This window comes from Alligator mississippiensis, chromosome 1 (genome assembly GCF_030867095.1).
Source record: "Alligator mississippiensis isolate rAllMis1 chromosome 1, rAllMis1, whole genome shotgun sequence".
NCBI classification, from domain to species: Eukaryota; Metazoa; Chordata; order Crocodylia; family Alligatoridae; genus Alligator; species Alligator mississippiensis.
This window is the reverse complement of record NC_081824.1, coordinates 243302445-243322353: the sequence shown is the minus strand read 5'-3', so window position 1 is coordinate 243322353 and position 19909 is coordinate 243302445. Positions and strand designations below refer to the sequence as shown.

Below are 19909 nucleotides of genomic sequence, written 5' to 3'. Positions count from 1 at the left end.
TCAAAAAGGGGAGGAAGGAGGACCCAGGCAACTATAGACCTGTCAGTCTTACCTCCATCCTTGGCAAAGTCTTTGAAAAAATCATCAAGGCTCACATATGTGAGAGCCCGGCAGGACAAATTATGCTGAGGGGAAATCAGCACGGGTTTGTGGCAGGCAGATCGTGCCTGACCAATCTAGTTTCTTTTTATGACCAGGTTACGAAACGCCTGGACACAGGAGGAGGGGTGGATGTCATATACTTAGACTTCAGGAAGGCCTTCGATACGGTATCCCACCCCATACCGGTGAACAAGTTAAGAGGCTGTGACTTGGATGACTACAGTCCGGTGGGTGGCGAATTGGCTGGAGGGTCGCACCCAGAGAGTCGTGGTGGATGGATCGGTTTCGACCTGGAAGGGTGTGGGCAGTGGGGTCCCGCAGAGCTCGGTCCTTGGACCAATACTCTTTAATGTTTTCATCAGTGACTTGGATGAGGGAGTGAAATGTACTCTGTCCAAGTTTGCAGATGACACAAAGCTATGGGGAGATGTGGACACGCCGGAGGGCAGGGAACAGCTGCAAGCAGATCTGGACAGGTTGGACAAGTGGGCAGAAAACAACAGAATGCAATTCAACAAGGAGAAATGCAAAGTGCTGCACCTAGGGAGGAAGAATGTCCAGCACACCTACAGCCTAGGGAATGACCTGCTGGGTGGCACAGAAGTGGAAAGGGATCTTGGAGTCCTAGTGGACTCCAAGATGAACGTGAGTCGGCAGTGTGACGAAGCCATCAAAAAAGCCAATGGCACTTTATCGTGCATCAGCAGATACATGACGAATAGGTCCAAGGAGGTGATACTTCCCCTCTATCGGGCGCTGGTCAGACCGCAGTTGGAGTACTGCGTGCAATTCTGGGCACCGCAATTCAAGAGGGATGAGGATAACCTGGAGAGGGTCCAGAGAAGGGCCACTCATGTGGTTAAGGGCCTGCAGACCAAGCCCTATGAGGAGAGACTAGAGAAACTGGATCTTTTCAGCCTCCGCAAGAGAAGGTTGAGAGGCGACCTTGTGGCTGCCTATAAATTCATCACGGGGGCACAGAAGGGAACTGGTGAGGATTTATTCACCAAGGCGCCCCTGGGGGTTACAAGAAATAATGGTCACAAGCTAGCAGAGAGCAGATTTAGATTGGACATTAGGAGGAACTTCTTCACAGTTAGGTGGTGCTCTCCCCTACCCTGGGGGTCTTCAAGAGGAGGTTAGATGAGCATCTAGCTGGGGTCATCTAGACCCAGCACTCTTTCCTGCTTATGCAGGGGGTCGGACTCGATGATCTGTTGAGGTCCCTTCCTACCCTAACATCTATGAATCTATAGGAAGGAGGAAGGACAACATCCTTCAGCCTCTAGTGTTGAATGAGAAACCAGAGAACTGCAGAAAAAAAGCCCTGCTATAGCTGCAGGTCATAAATGAGACCCAATATTTTTAAGAACCATTTTTAACAAGTGTACCCTCTTTGGTCTCAAAGTTTCAGTTCATGTACCCCTTTATATTTTTTTCTGTTTTTAAGGGTGGGGGTGCAGATCAAGGCCCCTGCGGTAAGGGAGGGAGTGTGACATAGGCAGGAGCAGGGCTGGGGTGAAAGGGGCCGCAGCCAGGGCCCCACTCATCCCAGCCCCTGCTCCTGCCCCATTCCCTCCCTCACCACGGGGACCTTGATCTGCCCCTCTCCCGTGGTGAGGGAGGGAGTGAGGCTTGGGATTGAGCCCCCCACAGTGCAGAAGGGAATGGGACAGGGGTGAATCATTCAAACCTGGCCCTGGCCCACTCCCTCCTGCACTGTGGGGATTGTCCCATGAGCCGGCCTGGCTGGGCTCCATTCACTGTGAATGGGGCCCTGGCTGGGCCAGGTTGTGGGACAATCAGAGCCCAGCCACTTCTTCAGGGGCACAGGTGGGCAAGGCTCCCGCTGCTGTGCGCACCACGGGAGAATCGGGGTGGGGGCATGTGCTCCCCTGCTCTGTGTCCCTAGAGGAGCTGCCGGGCTCCAGTTGTCCCATGACCTGGCCAGGCCGGGTTGTGGGACAATCCCCACAGTGCAGAACTGAGTGGGCCAGGGGCAGGACTGAATGATTCACCCCTGCCCCATTCCCTCTGGCACTGTGCGGGGTTCTTCCTGGCGGGAGGGGGTGGGGGGGGCTGGCTGCCTATGGCGGGGGCTGCAGCCACCCCAAAATTCACCGTAGCCGCCCCACCCCCTCCTTCCCAGTGCAGCCCAATCCAACAGCCCCACCAGGAACAGCTCAGTGATACCCTACCCCCAGCCCACAGCAGCCCAACCTGCCCTGCCCCGTCTGCTGATCCTGGGGTGCATGTAGCGGCAGTGCTGGGAGGTGAGGCCGAACAGAGGCGGGGCTCACACGTGGTCGCCACTGCCACTGTTACCCCTGGTTGCATGCTGCCCCGCTTTCCTATGGCCAGATGTGGCTCCGTGGGCTGCTGACCAGCCTTGCGCCTAGCCAAATGCACACAGCCGGGGGTGGGCACAACCTTCCCCCGGCCATTCAGATGTGTTGGGGCGGGGAGGTGCTGCGATGTGCTGTGGGGGGCTAGTGGTTGCCAGCGCATCCACCCTCTTCCACGTCCCCCGGGTAAGAGGCCAATGCACTGGGGAAGACACCACTGCTGCGCTCCAGGCATACCCCCTATGTCCTGTCTAAGTACCCCTGGGGTATTCGTACCCCCAGTTGACAACCCCTGCCCTAGATAATAAATCACTTAGGTATAAAAGTGGGTAACAGGTTTTGGTAAGAGAAATTTATGTATCCAAAACAATGTTTATTTAATAAAAACAGCCTTTTAAGTTGCTTATGCCTAACATGAATCATGAACAAGTTAGTTAGCTAATAAGTAATATATCACTCTGTTTTCAACTATAGCAAAATAAAAGAAAATATTAAGCCACAGAATTGTTTAAAGTGTTTAACTATACTATACCATCCTAGGTAGCAAAACAAATATACCAAATGTAGCGCAATCCTTAGTTAGTTGTAATTACTCATAGCTAAAATGGTTGTGCCAACCAGTGTGAATACAGGTTTCTTCAGAAAATACCTCAAGTACAAATGGAAATGCTGACAAAGATCCATGCTTTAAAACAGGGCTTTGTGTTTGGTGATTAATATCAATACACCCGGCTCCTCAGCAGGGCAGTTATTCCCTTGTAAAACCTGTTGGTGAAACCCCCCCAAAATGTGCCATCCCTACTTATCCCTCATGTGACCTAGCCTCCACCCCACTTCGTTCCCTTTCCTTGCCTTTTTTTCTCCTTTTCTCCTTCTCTTTTTCTTTCCCACTTCTTTTCTCTCTTCTTCCCTCCCCTCCCCATCCCCAGCTGGATGCGGTTGTCTTTGCCCACGAAGGACGAAAGTATAATTTATCACTAAATAACGTAGGTCTTGCCCTGCCAATTATCTTTCAGCTGACACTAGTGAAACCAGATAAGTTGCACAGATGGGAGGCCCTAAGTTTGAAGTTTATTTTTTAACATGGGGAGTGCTCATCCGAAGATGTCTAGCTCCTGTTCTGTGAGCTCCCTGATGAAGGAAGAATGTTACCTTGTTGCAACCAGCCAGTTTGGAGATAGCATTGCACACTTCTTTGGCAAAGCCATAGTCTTTGTGAACCTTCTCATCTAGCCCCACTGTCACCAAAACATCCAAGTTACTGCCCACGATCTCTGGCTTTCCCCTGTAGTGAGGTAAAACATACAAGAGTTGCCAAGAGTAACTCTAGAAAACTTGCAGCAAACATACAACCAGCCAAGGTTTACTTTGTGCAGAGGAAGAATGGAGACTTGGGCATGAGTTGTTTTCAGCTGACACTTCAGATTCAGCTGAGAAGGCAGTAAACCATACTTCTGCAAGTTGGATATTACACATGCTGTAATGGGGGTCTGAACATTGGAATGCATTGAAGTAAACAGCTATTTGCATTGTAGTAAAAACACTGCCAAGTCTTCCACAGTCCACCACCTTCCAGAACAGTCTTTTAGGATAAGAAAGGGGGAATGAGGAGCAGTCATCATGGCTGTCACGGGACCATAGTCAATTATTTATAGAGACAGCTATACTTCGAGCTTACCTTGCCATCATGCCCAGCAGCATGATAGCAGCCTGGCGCTCCAGTGATGAACACTGGGATTTCTCTGTGAACTGCTCCCAAAGCAACTGGATCACAGATGGCTTTATTTCATCTTTCTGAACAAACTCGCTGATCTGGGGAGGAACAGGACACAATAACTAGTCATACAAAACTAGAACAAGTGGAATGGCTTCCACAGTCCATCTGTGCCCCAGGAGGGCATTTTATTGGAAGGACCATAACATTTTGAGCAGGACAAAGGCTCAAGGGAGGCTCAAACATACTAGGCGTGCACCAATAGAGATTTTTGGGGCTGATACCGATGGCCAATTTTTAACGAGCCATGCTGGCTGATACCGATCTGATTCTGACACGCAGCCCCGCAGCGTGGAGAGTGGCTGGTAAGTCTGTTGTGGGAAAGGGGGGAGAGAAGGGGTGTGTTTGGGGAAAGGGGGGCCACATCGAGGCCCCTGCGGTGAGGGAGGAAGCGGAGCTGGTGCTGGGGCAGGTGCTGCCCAGCTGGGCTGTGGGGGCACCTCCCGCCACTGTGCTCACCCTGGGAGGCATGGGGGCATGTGCCCCTGGGTATGTGCGTGGGGTGGGGTAAGGTGCTGTGCCTGGCTCATCCCAGCGGGGGCTGGGCCAGACTGCACTCAGCAGCGGTGCTGGGAGAGGGGGTTGGCGGGGACTACAGCAAATTCTGGGGTGGCTTCAGCCACCCAAGCCTCCTTCCCTGCCCCACTGACTCCTTCACTGCAGGCTCTGTCCCGTGCCCCACCTGGGCAGCACCTACCCCTACCCCTGCTCCACTCCTTCCCTCACCGCAGGGGCCTCAACCTGCCCCTCCCCCCCACGCCCCTTTCCTCCCCACTTTCTCCACCAGCCGGACCCAGCTGCTCTCCATGCTGCCGGGCTGTGCTATAACTACACGCATGCATGTGGTATTCATCGGCCACATTAAACAAAAAAAAGCCGATTGCCAACGCTCTCAATTTTTCTCATATCGATGCCAATCCGATATGGGATCAATGTATCGGTGCACCTCTAAAACATACAGAATGGGATTAGCACTTACTATTTCCTCCAAGCACTGAATGGTCCCAAGTGAGGCATCCACCATAAGGAGGGAGAGAGATTGCACCTGGTTCTGGGCCCTAACTCTGTTTTGGAGATAGACAGAAGACAGTTTGCACGATTACTCTCCTAGATCCAGAATCCACAAACAGGGATAGAGAATTTTCTTGCCACAGTAACAGGAATGATTTAAGGGAGCCTGTCCAGATATATGTTCCACTAGGTAATGTCATCCAAGCAATTCATATGTTCAAGTTGAGATTTTTTTTTTGTCTTAATAGTACCTGTAAAGCGTAATGTAGAACCTATAGAGCAGGGGTGGGCAAAATATGGCTCATGGGCCAAATCTGGCCCACCAACAGACTCAATCTGGCCCATGGGTGGACAACTGCCAACTCACTGGATCTGGGCCTGTGGGCAGCTGGTGACTGACTGCCACATGGTATCAGGCAGGTGGAACTACTTCCACCGAGCAGCATCAGCCCTCAACACAGCAGCAACAGCTGTGGACCTGGGCAGGGCTTCTGCTGCAGCAGGCAGGCAGGCAGGTGGTGGCATCAGCTGTGGATGCCACTGGCATGTTCAGAAGCCCTGATGCAGAACCCGCTGGCAGCAACCACAGCCGATGTTGCCACTCTCCCAGCACAATGAAAGCTCCTGCCTGGAGCCCTGATCTGGAACGTACTAGCAGCATCAGATGTGGATACAGGCAGGAACTTCTACTGTAGCGGATGGGCAGCACCATCAGCTGTGACACTGCCAGCAGGTTCTGCATTGGGGTTCTGGAACCTGCTCACTATGACCACAGCTGATACTGCCACCCACCTGCCACAGAGGAAGTCTCCATTTGGGTCCACAGCTGAGCTTCAGGGCTCCTGACAAACAACAGCTCTGGCCAGGTTCGGGAGCAAGACAGAGATGAGAAGAGACAGACAGAGAGACAGATGGATGTGGTTCTCGACAGGTCCCCAAAACTCATTAAATAGCCCTCCAGTCAACATAATTGCCTATCCCTGCTATAGAGGGTAGGGTAGATCTGCACATCCTCACACTCTGCACCAAAGGGCCCTCTATTCTTCCATTTCTTCTCAGCTACAGAATCCCAAGATGCCAGAGGATCATAAGAGAGAATGGAAGGCATAATACAGAATGTGTATAGGGACAAGACAGCTGAAGAACACAAGATTGACAGAACCTTCTGTGCCATCAAGTTCAAGCCTCTGCAACCATAGGCAACCATGCAACAAAGGATTTGTCCAAAACAGTCCACAGAAATGTCCTTTCTAGCCCCTCTTTCCTACCACAGCCACAAAGCACCCTATGAGGGAAATGTCTACAATGTGCCACGAGAAGAGGAGACAAGGGTCTCTCTCAAGCTGCCAGTTACTGTGATAAGCAACTTCTTTCTCCTTGAAGTGTTTGGCCATTTGCACATAAAGAATCAAAACAGTTTCCAAATTCACTTGCAGGCAAGACGCAGTCCTGGGCAAAGAATGACTATAGAACTGCTTTCCCAACTACAATATCTGACCTGAATGCTTCAGTAAGCTCATAGGCAGACAAGGTTCCTTGGGTGAATTTGATATCTTTTATTAGACCAACCCAAATGGTTGGAGAATAGTTATTAAGCAAGCTTTCAGGTCTGACGAAGGGTTTTTGAACCTGAAAGCTTGCTTAATAACTATTCTCCAACCATTTGGGTTGGTCTAATAAAAGATATCAAATTTACCCAAGGAACCTTGTCTGCCTATGTCCTTAGACCAACACGGCTACAACCTAAACCTCAGCAAGCTCATAGCACTTGCCAGGTGCCAGCCTGGCAGATATCTAGAATGCTGAAATTCTTGGAAATCCACAGCTTACTTGGGTTCTGGTGGAGTGTGCTCTAAAAACTGCTGGAGGCTCCAGCCTTAGCTGCACTAAATTCTGTTATGAAATCGGAGGGTTCTATTTAGCATGGTACAGGCTACAGCAAAAGCTCTGTTATCCGGCATCCCCTGGGAATGGGGATGCCGGTTAATCAAATATGCCAGTTAATCAAATGTGCACTCTCTGGTGCACTCCCTGGCATCAGTGTGCTGGAGGACAGGGAGGGGGGGCCCTGCGCAGGCTGCTTTGCCCCAGGCCATGATCCAAAGAAGTGAAGAACTCGGCTTGTGGCGACAAAACCGATAGTGGGACTTCTGATTTTGCTTTTGCCACGTCCCTCAGATGCTGGTTAGTAGAGCTTTCCAGTTGATAAACTACCAGATAACACAGCTTTTGCTGTATATCCTTTCATTCTTCCACTATGGCAAAAAAAGCAATGGGAACAATATGAAGGATCTGGAAAGAGCAACACCTCCACTCTGTTGGAGATTTCAGAAGAAATGCTAACGACTAGATCTTCTGGATCATCTCAGGTAAGACTCCAATACAGCTTGGGACAGGAACTTAGAATATGTCCTCTCACAAACTTTTTCCTGGATAGAACATAGGTATATGGAGAATCTGCCATTAGCATCTCGATCTGCAGTTTGACTGAAGAGGACTACAAACTAAGATCTCACCTATCTGTGAGAATACCTGAAACTTACAGGTTGACATAATATCATAAGTTCATCAGAGCTGCAAAGACAAAGTTCAGGTCCCAAAGGGACCAGACTTCTCCCCAGAGGGAAGACCAGGATCAGATCCTTGGAAAACTTCAGTGCCATGGCCTGAAGACCAACTGGGTTTCCATGGCAGGGAAAAGGAGAGGATGGCTTATATAAATAAGAGCCAGATGGGCTTGAACTAAATTTAAAGATTAGCCACTGCAATTCAGCTCCAGCAGATGATCCAAATTTTTTAGCAAAGAGATCTCATATGTGGTTAGGGACCTTATGCTATACCATGCTGAAAATCTAATCAGAAGCAACAGTTTCTAGTTGTATTAAGGAAAGTATAGATTAGATATTAGGAAGAACTTTCTTGCTAGCAGGGTAGTAAAGCACTAGAACAGGTTACCTGGAGACCTTGTGGCATCTCCATCCTTGGAGGTTTTCAAGACCCAGCTAGACAAAGCCTTGGCTGGTATGATATAGTTGGGGATGGTCCTGCTTTGAGCAGGGGGTTGGACTAGATGACTTCCTGAGGTTGCTTCCAACCCTAACTTTATATGATTTTAATTCTTTTGGCCTCCCTTGTACAGCCTTTCTTGCTATTGATAAGTATGCCTTTAACCAAAAAAAGAAAAAAGTGAGTGAAATTTGATAAGTCTTCAAAAAGGGTTGTTATGAGAGAATGGCAATCAACTGTACTCTGTCCACAGGAGACAGGACAAGTAGCAACAGCTTTCAATTTCTCTTGTTGCTATTTAGGCTAGATATGGGGGTGGTTCAAGATGAGCACATTACCTAGAGAGGCTGTGGGAATCAGTCACTGGGAGTTTCTAAGGTGTGAAGTAGACAAACATTTGTCTGAGACAGAAGGAACTTCCCTGTTAAAGCAGTGGGGGCTGGACAAGAAACTCCTGAATTCCCTTCTAGCCCTATTTTCTATTATTCTGTTCTGCCTGCCGTTCTGAAGACCACAAAGATGAACTGCTTACAGGTATACTTGAGCGCAGATGCATCAATTGTCCCCTATGAAGGGATGCAGTCAGACTGTCATTTTGCTCTCCCTGTGGATGCTTCAAATATGACTATGCTACCGTCCATCATAATTTGTAAGTAAAGTGACAAAAAATGTTGTAGAAATTGCTTGTAAGCTCCAGGGATGGTTTTCTGCTCCAAGATGTTTGTGTGCAGCTGCCCCAACTAGGTGAGTGTAAACAAGTTACTGGGTTGATGTAAAACAGTTCTGTAGCTCTGACAGTCATTTGGTAACATTCACCAACTTTTCTAGGAAGTAGGAGCTGATTAACTAGGATTTGCCAACTACCCTAGACCTCAGTTACAGAGTGCTCCTTTGCTCAGTGTGCATTGCTGAAGAATATGCACAAGTTCACTAATAATCTCAACAGGAATCTGGGAGATCCAATGCCAGGACCTTATAAGGAAAGGTGAAGCCCCTTAAAAATCACTTAATTCAGAGATGTTTAACCATTTGTTTTTTTGTTTTGTTTTTTAAAGTGGGCCAAACCTTAACAATCAGAAATGAACCAAGAACCAGACAGAAAACATTGTCAGAGCGCTGCATAATGCAGGGAGGCCTCTGAGCTTACCAACTGTCAGTACAGGCTCTGGTCAGAGCTACTGCTTTCACATTGCTCCAGGAGACCAGAAAGTGAACACCACCACTGACTGTCTCCTCTTTTTCCCCTTCATTGAATTCAGTGACAGGGGAAAAAAAAGAAAAGAGGGGACAAGCAGCAATCCTCTGAGCATTCATCCTCTGAACTCTGGAGCAACATTAGAATGGAGGCTCCAGCCACCGCACACAGACACACTGGTAAGTTCAGCAAGCTTGCTGTGCATGTGGAGCTCCAGCACGCAAAACACTGTTTACATTGGCTTTGCAGGTTGGACAGCTGACAGGCTGTAGGGTGAGCAGCACTAACTTAATGAAGGGCAGCTGGGTGAGTTACCCTATTTGGGGACAAGGAAGATAATGGGCTTGGGCACCCATGTAAAGGGTTGGATCACTAGATTCTAGGAGTTCCTATGCTCTGAAAATAGGAGCCACTGATGAAGAAGGCCCAGCCTACACAACCAAGGCCTGAGATGGACCTTACAAAGGTCCATTGTGGAACTCTCCTGCTTGTTACTACACCCAGGGTCAATACAGCTATGCAATAAACTTAGGAATGTATTCTGGGCCCAGAACGCTGTGTAATATGCTCCCTCTGAAGGGAGTCCTAGAGACACTTTATCACTGAAAGAGCCCTGGATTTACTGTGCTGGGCACAGGAAAGAGGAGAGATTCCTTGTGAATACTAGTATGAATGGCCAGAGTCCTGATTCTCAGAATTAAATGTGTCCAAGAAGCAACATGGAGTGCCCTAGTATCAGTGAACACTCCCCATGTGATCTGGCGCTGGCTGGTGTCAAGAGTTTCCAGTAAGCTGCTCCATATCTCTTTAAGCAGACAGAACCAATGCAGAGCTGGAAGAACAATTTCCCATGGGCTTATGCAGCATGGCAGATGCCAATGTCAAAGACCCCTTATGGTAGTCCTGGTGTTTATGCAGTGCCAGCAAAGAGGATTCCCTGGACCTGCATTTCAGTGCTAAATCACTGAATCCCAAGTGGGAGATTTTTCCCTTGAGCCCACCTTGCACCATCTTTCACCCAGGCCAGCTTTTCTGAGGCTGCCCTATAACTTCCATGTTCTTCATATATGTGCATGCGTCTGGATCTTGTACTCTAAGATCCAACTCTAAGCCCGTAGATTTACCAAGCAAGTACAACTGAAGCCTGGCCTTTGTCCTTCCTGTTGTGGGAAGTATTAACAAATTGCAAAGTTCCCTATAAAGTTTGGCTTCTCCAACCACTAGACACTTAGGATGCCCACTATTGGCAGGAATGGCCTTTTCAGACAACGGACAACCTTTAAAGGCTATACTGCTTGAAGAGCCCATGGTGGAGCATTTCAAGTCTCACTTTCAAGGACTCCTCCTCTCTTGGAGAAAAAAAAAAAAAAATCTAGGAAAGCAACATGTTCAAAGCCAAAAACAGAACTTTCTTTCCTCACTTTTCTTCTTTATGGACAAGACCAAGAATAATTAATTAGAATGTACAAAACCTTGTAAAAAATGGAAGCAAGTAAAACATAGGCTGAGAAGCTGACACTGTGGTCAGAATGGAGAACAGAAATGCTTCACCTCAGGCCAAGAAGCTGAAGGGTAGGGACAGGAACAAGCAACATTTTTATGTGCTTGGTACAGAGCACAAGAAGGAACAAGACACAGGTGCACTATATGGATACGGCTCCAAGCTTCAGCACAAGAGTTATACAACTCTTGTGTCAAGTCAACACATCCACAACAAAATGTACGTATGGACAAGCACTGGGAGCAGACAGTGTCCATGTGACAGGTCACAAGGAAATGCTTAGATATCTGGCAGCATAGCGCATCTTAGAACTGTACGAAAATTAGAAGCAACCAGGAGAAAAAGCATCCTTGCTGACTGACTCGCATCCCTCCTTGCAGCACAGCATTTACTAGCACAAGGGTGGCTTAATCTGCAGCATGAGCCAGAAGTGGCATGGACAGTCTGTGAGGCATGTAGCAGACTGGGGAAGAGACAAGCAATACGGTGGTATATAAGGCAGAGAATAGAAAGCAGAGCCTATCACGCAGGGAGCACAGATCAAGGAGCAGAAAGCAGAGCAGGAGACTGGGCAAGGGAAGGGGATTGGAGTGGCAACGAGGGAGGGTGCAGAGCTAATTTGTAGCATACCTACCAAATAGTTTGGCCCCCACTGTTTTAGCATTTCAGTTCAGTGTGAAATACAGCTTAGTGCTAGCTGCTGGCATGCTAGCATCTCCCAAAAGCATCTCCCAAGAGGCATGCTAGGATTTAGAGATTCCTTACCTCTCAGAATCCCCGCTGGGGCTCAGGTAGAGCCTCCTATAGGCACTCAGCACAGCTTCTCTAATGCTCAGCTCCTTTGACCATATGAGAGGGAGCATCCTGCGAACTCCAAGCACTGCCTGAGGGACTCCAAACTGTGAGACTGTTACAAAGAACTCAATGGCCTCTTGCACAACTGTAGGAAGTAGAAAGATGTTAGTGTAGCTTTGCACAGCTCCTCCCTTTCCAGTATGGCAACTATCCCTGCCACCGACAAGCAAAACTGGTTCATACACCTACTGCTGCATACACACCATAGCAAACCTAAAATCATTACTGAGAGTTAGCAGATGACAAAAAACAGGAGCATGAATGATAAATAATGAAGGACAGGGTCAGTGGTATGGACAGATCTGGACTGCTTGGAAGATGGGTGAAGTTAAACTGCATTTTTAAAAACAGCTAAAAGTAGGCCATACAGACAGGTCATATCTACGAAATGATAGATTACATCCCAGGGAGCAGCAATTCTGAAAAAGAATCAGCATCGTGGCAAACAATTAGGGGCGCACAGATACAGATTTTGGGGGCTGATATTGATAGACCATTTTTAAGGAGGTATATCAGCTGACACCGATCCGATAAAGCTGTGTGCAGCTGGTAAGTCTGTTGCGGTGGAAGAGGAACGGGGAGGGAAGGGGCGTGGGGGAGGCAGAGTAATGCTCCCCGTGGTGAGGTAAGAAGTGGGCCTGGGGCTGGGGCAGGCAGTGCCCAGCTGGGGCAGAGCAGGGCGCAGGATGGAGCCGTGGCTCGTCCAGGGGGCATGGGGAGGGGGAGCAGCTTCTGCTGCTGCGTGCCCCCTGGGAGGGAACAGAGGGGTGGGGAGGATGTGTGCCCCAGATCTACGCAGGGCAGGGTAGGGTGCAGCTGCAGGCTGGGGCCAGAAGCCGTGCTGGGCTCTTACCGGGGGGGGGAAGAAGGGGGAGGCGTGGGCGGCGCCCAGGGCAAGCGGTGGCAGCACTGGGAGCAGGGGTTATGGGGGGGGGGGCTACAGCAAAATTTGGGGTGGCTGCAGCCCCCCCCCCCCGTAGCCCCCTTCCCAGTGCTGCCGACACCTGCCCCAAGTGCCGTGCGTCCCAGCCCCCACAACCAGGAAGAGCACAGCACGGCCCCGGGCCTCAGCTGCACCCTGCCACGCCCACAGCGCCAGCGCCGCCGCCCCCGGGCCTTTCCCCGCACCAGACTTACCAGGTGCACACAGCTCTCCAAGCTGTGCTCCTTGCTGCTTGAACGGTGCGCTGCGACTGCGCCCACACACGGGGATTTATTGGCCAAATTACTGGCCACATCAGGCTGATTTCCAATATAGTAATTTTCTTTATAATCGGTGACAATCCGATATCATATCTATACAAATAATTAGCTTCCAGTGTGACAGACAGTGACCAAAAAGTTAAGACCTTTAGATACAAACCAGACAAACACCAAAGAGGACTAGGCACATTTTACCATATTTTCTCATGTATCACATGCCCCCAGATAAGACTTACACCTTGTCTTGGGAAGGCAAAATGAAGAAAAGACATTTTTACAGTCATGGCTGAATGCTGACTTCAACAGTTGTTCCTCTGATGTCAAAGGGTGATTTCAGGGTCCTCTATCCCCGAGATTGACAGAGTGAAGCACAGTAACCATTTTGCAGCATCTCCTTGATTCCATTCCAGTGTAGAAAATTACTATCCCACTTAAGACACGCACCCTAATTTTGGAGGACTACTTTTGGGGAGAAAAGTATGTGGGACATGCAAGTAAGTATAACATCTGAATCTGGCAATGGTTAGTTACCGAAATATTTTGTCCAGTTCTGGTACTACAAATTCAAAAAAGTATCGATAAAACAAAGACAGTGCAGAGAAGAGCCCCAAGAGCGATTAAAGAATGGAAAAGCACACTTTATAACGAGCTTCTTAAATCCATTTACCTAATTAAAAAGTCAGTTAAGAGGGGACCAAACTACTGTGTGCGTGGGGAAGAGATTTTACAATATACATCTGTATAAACAAGCAATGGTACAAGTACTAATGGCTGGAAACTGAAGCTGGACAAGAAAACAAAACAAAACGACATATCATGAAGTGCAAGTTTTTTTAAAAACTGAGACTGAATGACTAGTGAAGAGCTTACCACAGATTTTCTAGCACTGAGAATCTTAATATCAAGTTTGAATATTATTCTAAAAAGATAAGCTCTTGTTCAAGCACAGCTATTGGACTTGAAATAGGACTTCCTAGAACTAAACTCCTATGCCTTGTGTTATGCAGGAAGTCAAGCTGCATTGTTACAGCAGTTCCCTTCTAGCCTTAACATTTATGAATAGTCTGATTAAAAAATTAATCCATGCAAAAGGCATGTAAATATTGGGAGCCAAGAAGGGGAAAAGGAATCTCTTTCTGACAAACTCTGAGTTGCGGGTCCCTCCTGGAATCTCTTTCAAAGGCCAACTACTCAAAGGCTCCTACCAACCTTTTCAGCAACGAGCTTGTGCTCGCTGAATGCCTATATGCAGCTGGAATTTGCACACCAGGTCTGAAGCTAGGCTTAAGATTTTTCTAGCAAGTAAACCTAAGGCATGGCATGGCTCATCTGTGCTTCCTTTCTGATGCAGGAAGGGAAAAAGACTCATAAACTATACATGGTACTGGAATAGGAACTGTGGCTGCATGGATGCCTGATGTGCCTATTATACAAGGCGTAAATATCTGAAGCATGAATGAAGACAACATACTGACACAGAGCACTGAGGCCTGATCTGAGGAAAAAACCCAAAGCTCCCCTATGCAAAAGAAGGCATATGGTCAAGGCCAAACGCAATTTTTTTCTCTTTTTGTCAATGGGCAACAAGAGCAATAAAAATACATTAACGGATGAAATTGGCTACAAGGACTAAATTGCAGCCTAAGGACAGCCGAAAGCCTGGTCTCGAGTCTAAGGTGATTAAGAAAAACTGAGAAGTAAGAAGTGCACATTGACCTTTCAGCCCTTTGTGCAGAGCTTAAGTGGCAGGGCACATATGTGCTGTATAGATTTGGCTTAGGCAGAGCCCAGGATCAAACATACAGCCTGAATGCCCATTCAGAGAGAAATATGCATGTGGGCAAACATAAAACAAAAATGTCTAATTCTTCAACTGCCTCAGCTGTTCCACATATTAGATAAACTGGGGATTCCAACTTGCATCAAGGGTCTGTGCAGCAACTGAGATTACCTGGAGCACATGTGCACCATGCCCACCAGTCGCACTCATCTTCCATCTGCATACCTTGCAATATAGTCAAATAAGAGGCAGCTTTTTTCTGACGTGGCTCACTTTGGGGAATGGCAAGCCAGCAGGGAGGAAGGGGGAAATACAGTGAGTCAGAGGTGGCTTTCACTCCTTCAGCACCAACAAAACAGAACAGAGAACCTGCCCCCCAAAACTGACTGCAGTTGCCTGACGCTTTGAAATACTTTCAGCATTTAGGCTGAAGAGGCTGGATGCCTTAACATTTGCTTAAAGTGCGCCAGTGCCTCTATATACCCAAGGAAGCTCACCTCCCCCCTCCCACTTTCTCCAAGATAACTCCTTTAAGCCCCTACTGCCAGATTAATGTAATACACAGACCCCCTGTCCATATAACTCCAGTGCCAGCCCCATATCTGTTTATCACACCACCATCACAAACTTAGAGCTCTAAGACATCTCCTTGCTGATCAAGTTTCAGACCCTGGAAGTCTTAATGTGAAGAAGGATCCATGTTTATCACCTACCAGACACAGAGTTTCCGTACATCATCCTGCTAACCATGCTCGTGGCTTCCATGATTTTTACAGAGAAGTTGTAGGCATCTTGCAGATACTGCACCAACATCTCCTGCTTGACCATTTCTGATGCTAGCTGCTCCACTACTGCAAGATCTTCACTTTCAGTATTATCACTGTCATTCAAAGGCTTTGGGACACAGTTTTTTAGGTGGGAACCTACACAGTGAGATGACGAGTCCATGAACAGAGCTGGCAACTTAAGTGAAATGTTCACAATTGGATGGCATTTTGTCACATCTCCCTTCAACCCACTGACCTTGGTCAAGATCTAGCAGTCCCCATTCCAAGAATATAAAACACCATTGACCATAAATCACCATTAAGCAACCAAAATGGATTGCCAGGATAGCTCCAGTGTTCTCCACTGAATCAATGTAAACTGGAAGGCATCAAGAACAAGATTGTGATATGCTGTTACGGGTTATGAATCTGAGGATATGGACATGTAAATAATTACTGTAATGTGAAAAGGAACACAGCTTTATTGCATATCAGCTGCTCTGCAGTAATGTCCTCATACATGCTCTTACCACATGAGAAGTGGGCTACCTACCAGAGTTTACTCCTCTTTCATTAAGGGGTTAAAATCTAGTTACCTTGATGTAAGAGGATGCAGATAAGCAGTAACAGAGTAAAGCAGCATCCCCCTTTTATCCTGCATAACCTGTGCCCTGAAAACATCATGACTGTCACTTGGAGGGAAGTGAATCTGACTCCTGGAGGAATTCAAGGCAGAGGAGAACCAATTCCCATTGGCTAGGTTCTCTCTGGGTGTGCGGTGATTGGTAAAAGGAACATTCAGGAGTTTAGATTAACCCCTATTGATGGCCCCCCAAGGGAAGCTGAGACTGACGGCACACAAGCCCCAGAAAGCTGCTGTTCTGACATAATGATAGAGTAACTGAGTGGAACTGAAAGGACTAAAGTTCAAGTATGAGGAAAGCAGGACTTTTTTTAGTTCAGGGGTGCTCAACCCTCAGTTTGTGGGCCAGATTCAGCCCCAGGAGCCATGTCATCTAGCTCGGGGGAGTTCCCCATGAGTCTGAAAATTTGATGGCATGGGATTGGTGGCAATGTTATCTGCCACACCCGTGCTGCCAAATTTCTGAACCTCTGGGGAGTGCTGCAGACTGGATAGCATGACCCCGAATGCTAGATTGGGCAAGCAGGATAGTGAGGGGCCTGATCCCAGTTCACAGGAGTGCACAGAGGCAGTGTGAGGCTTGATTCAGGCCCATGGGACCCACTTTTGCCATGCAGGGCCCTATTCAGGTATGTGGGGTGGGGTGGAGGTAGCGCAGGGCCCAACCCTGATGCACAGGGCCCAATCCAGCCCACGGACTAGCTCCACATCACTTTTGGTACCACAGGTCTGAAAAGATTGAGCACCGTTGGTTTAGTTCAAAGTTGGTTCGATTTGGGAGGTCTGTCAAAGCCACGACGAGGAAAATACTGCAAGATCATAGCTCTAGGCGTAGTGGCACAGAAAAAGCCTGGATGGGGGCAAAAGAAGCTGGGTGGGTGTACTCACTTCAGGGGCCATTGAGGCTTTAATACTCTAAAAGGGTGGTACTGACATATGATGAGATCAGAGGACCAATTCATCATGACAACAGACCCAAGTCAGTCTTGAAGAAGTGTCCAAGCAGACTAATTTAAGAGAGAAGTTTTGACAGAAAGGCAGATCACTTATTCTCTATAGCACTTTGAAGACCAAGGAACTGACTGACCCAGGGCAGGTACCTGTGTAGAGTGCCTTCAAGATGCCCAAGATCATGGCTTCCTTGTCATCCTTCAACTCGGAAGTGCTGATGAAGGGCTCTATTCCTTGGAAACAGCTCACAGCCTCCTGTGTAAGGCAAACAGCAGCCCTGGCAGAGAGGGCGCAAAACAAAACATCATCTACCAAATGAAAAGAATCAGAGTTTTAAAAAAAACCTAAAATGAAAAAACACTCCCACATCAGATTCTTCCAGCTTTGCCCCTGGATCCACACCTAACTTAAAAGTGGAAGCTTCTAAAGTATTGCCTCTGCCCAAAAGTGCAATGTCCCCACTCACTTATAATTTAGCTTCCTCAGTAACTGGATAATGTGCTCTGCTGTATCCTGTGCAGTGTCCTCAACCTCTACTGCCACCTCTCTCTCCTCTTCTCCCTGTAGTGGATGAAGGAGCTGTTGCACCATGGCCTTGAGCTCTGGCTGCATTGCTTCCCACTCCTCCTCTGGTGTAATTGCTAATGCTATAAGAAAAAAGACATGCAAACCTAGTGATACAGACTCAGACTAGAATCAGAGAGAAGGAAGCACAGCTGGGAAGAAGACCTGTACTTCCCCCTTATATCTACATAGCATACATCATCCCTGTTGGCTGGTCTAGCCATGCCTTCCTTCCCTCACTAAGTGTAAGACTGCTGTGACTTCAATAGAAGGTAGAATAAGTTGAAAGGAATGCCAGCTGTGAGGACACAAGATATCCACTGAAAAGAGCAGAAGAGAAGAAGTTACCAGATGCAGCCTTGTGTTTGTCCCTCATTTCATGCAGCTTCTGCATTTCCTTCTTGAGCGGCTCAGCCAAGTCAGAACAGCTTATCTGGGGATATCAAGAAAAGCAATATAGGGGATATTGCACTCTTTATACTCCATATTCTTAAGCCCTGAAATCCTCCTTGTTCACCCACAGCTTGAATTCAGCTCCCAATGAAATACCTTAAAGACATAGTGGGACAAAGTCCCAAAGCCCAAACCCCACATTTCAGAGGAACAGCCCCCTACAGCAGACTCAAATCAACTTGGTGCAGGCTGTAAACAGAGCCAAGAGCCATATACTCTGACCATGTCAGAGTCCAGCATACACAAAAGTGCATCAGGGAATGTAAGACACACATTACAGCACCTGAATCTTGGGAAAAACTAGGTCTCTAAATCTGAGCCTGATTCACAGCCAAAAAGTGCATGAACATTTGACAGCACAGAGATCCTGGTGCTCGTGCCTCAAAGGAGGAGCATGAATTCCCAACAAGCTATACCTAGGGATCTATGCAATTCAAGGTAGTCGATATTGCAGAGATTGCAGTCAGCCACCATTTCTGTGGGCTGAATGCAGCACCCACCCCATGACACTGATTGGCCAAGAGCCCACTCCCCCGCACTGATTGTTTGTGAGGGCTGTCTGTCATGCAGCCCCTCCCCTTGCCAGCAATTGTAGGGGGAGAAGCCACATAACAGACATCCCTTTCAGCAGCACTAGGGGCAGGGGTAGCAGGTGGTGGCTGCTAATTTGGGTGCTCTTTCATGCCCTCAGGCCCCCTTCTGCCCAGCTGGGCTGCAGTGCTGTGAGAACTGCTGGCTCCCTCTGGGGAGCTAGCATTTTATTTTCAGTAAGGTGGGTTTTTTGGTTTTTTCTTTTTTTGCAGTCAGCCTGCCAAAATTGCAGAGCCCATTTTTTGCAGAGCCCACCATTTTCTCACAAAGTCCACCCAATTTCACAGTTTCCATGAAAAACGTGCAATCACAATTTCAGTAGGTCCCCAACTATAAGGGTTTACCTTGCAGGAGAAAGGGTTGTTGGAAAGAAATGCAGCCAGCAGCTGGACAGCATTCTTCACCACCATCACTGACTTGTCTTGGAGACGGCCAACTGCCAGACACACTACTGTCTGGAATCGAGTCAATGGCAGGGCCTACACCAAGAACAGGGAAGAGAGGTTACCCAGAAGCCTTACATGCATATAAAAGTCACTTACTGCAGTAACGGGAGCTCCTTGAAAGGTATTGTTGATAAGTACATGCCGCAGAGGGTGAGCATGCATTTGAGCTCAGAGACATTTTGCTCCACTAGCATCTTCATGACATGCATGAACCTTGCTTGCATTCATGATTTGTTCCAACAACATAAAGGTGTGCATAGTTCCCACTGTTTAGTTTCCTCTCTGCTGCAGCACCCCAGAATGTTAGGGAATCAGAGGAAGAGAGGATAGAAGGTGCAGTTCAGGATGTATTTGTGGATAACAAACTGAAGAACCCCAGTTGCTGTAGCTTCATCTGATCTAAAAGTGTCAGTGGTGGTGCAATGTTTGAAGGTATGCTTCAATCTCCAAGCAGCTGCCTCACAGATGGGAAGTAGGCACCAAGTTGAAGAGGAGACACCTGACATGGTGTCCAGAAAAAATTGGTTCACATTTGTCCAAATCTATGTTGCTCCTATGTCTGAAATGGGCCAAGTGGCTGCCAAAGGGAGGAGAACTGAAATCCTAGGTGATGGACTGCATCTCTCAACTGTACTATCAAATGGTCTGGTTGTGATCCAAGGAACAGTGACAGGTTGTTGAAAAAGGCTGCTTCCCCAATGAAATACTCCCTCTTGGTGGTA

At 47.9% G+C, this 19909-nt stretch overlaps 1 protein-coding gene across 6 annotated transcripts in view; it reads right to left on the bottom strand.

Annotated features, from left to right (window-relative positions):
* NCAPD2 (non-SMC condensin I complex subunit D2) overlaps positions 1-19909 on the bottom strand; it is a 58223-nt gene that overhangs the window by 26423 nt on the left and 11891 nt on the right. For all 6 annotated transcript variants that reach the window (XM_059720408.1, XM_059720409.1, XM_059720410.1 and 3 more), the window contains exons 9-17: positions 19086-19220; positions 18046-18130; positions 17600-17780; positions 17283-17410; positions 15486-15695; positions 11700-11874; positions 5201-5285; positions 4126-4259; positions 3600-3732 (exon numbers count right to left, since the gene is read on the bottom strand). In XM_059720408.1, the coding sequence (XP_059576391.1) occupies positions 3600-3732; positions 4126-4259; positions 5201-5285; positions 11700-11874; positions 15486-15695; positions 17283-17410; positions 17600-17780; positions 18046-18130; positions 19086-19220 (1266 nt within the window). The remainder of the gene's footprint in view (positions 1-3599; positions 3733-4125; positions 4260-5200; positions 5286-11699; positions 11875-15485; positions 15696-17282; positions 17411-17599; positions 17781-18045; positions 18131-19085; positions 19221-19909) is intronic.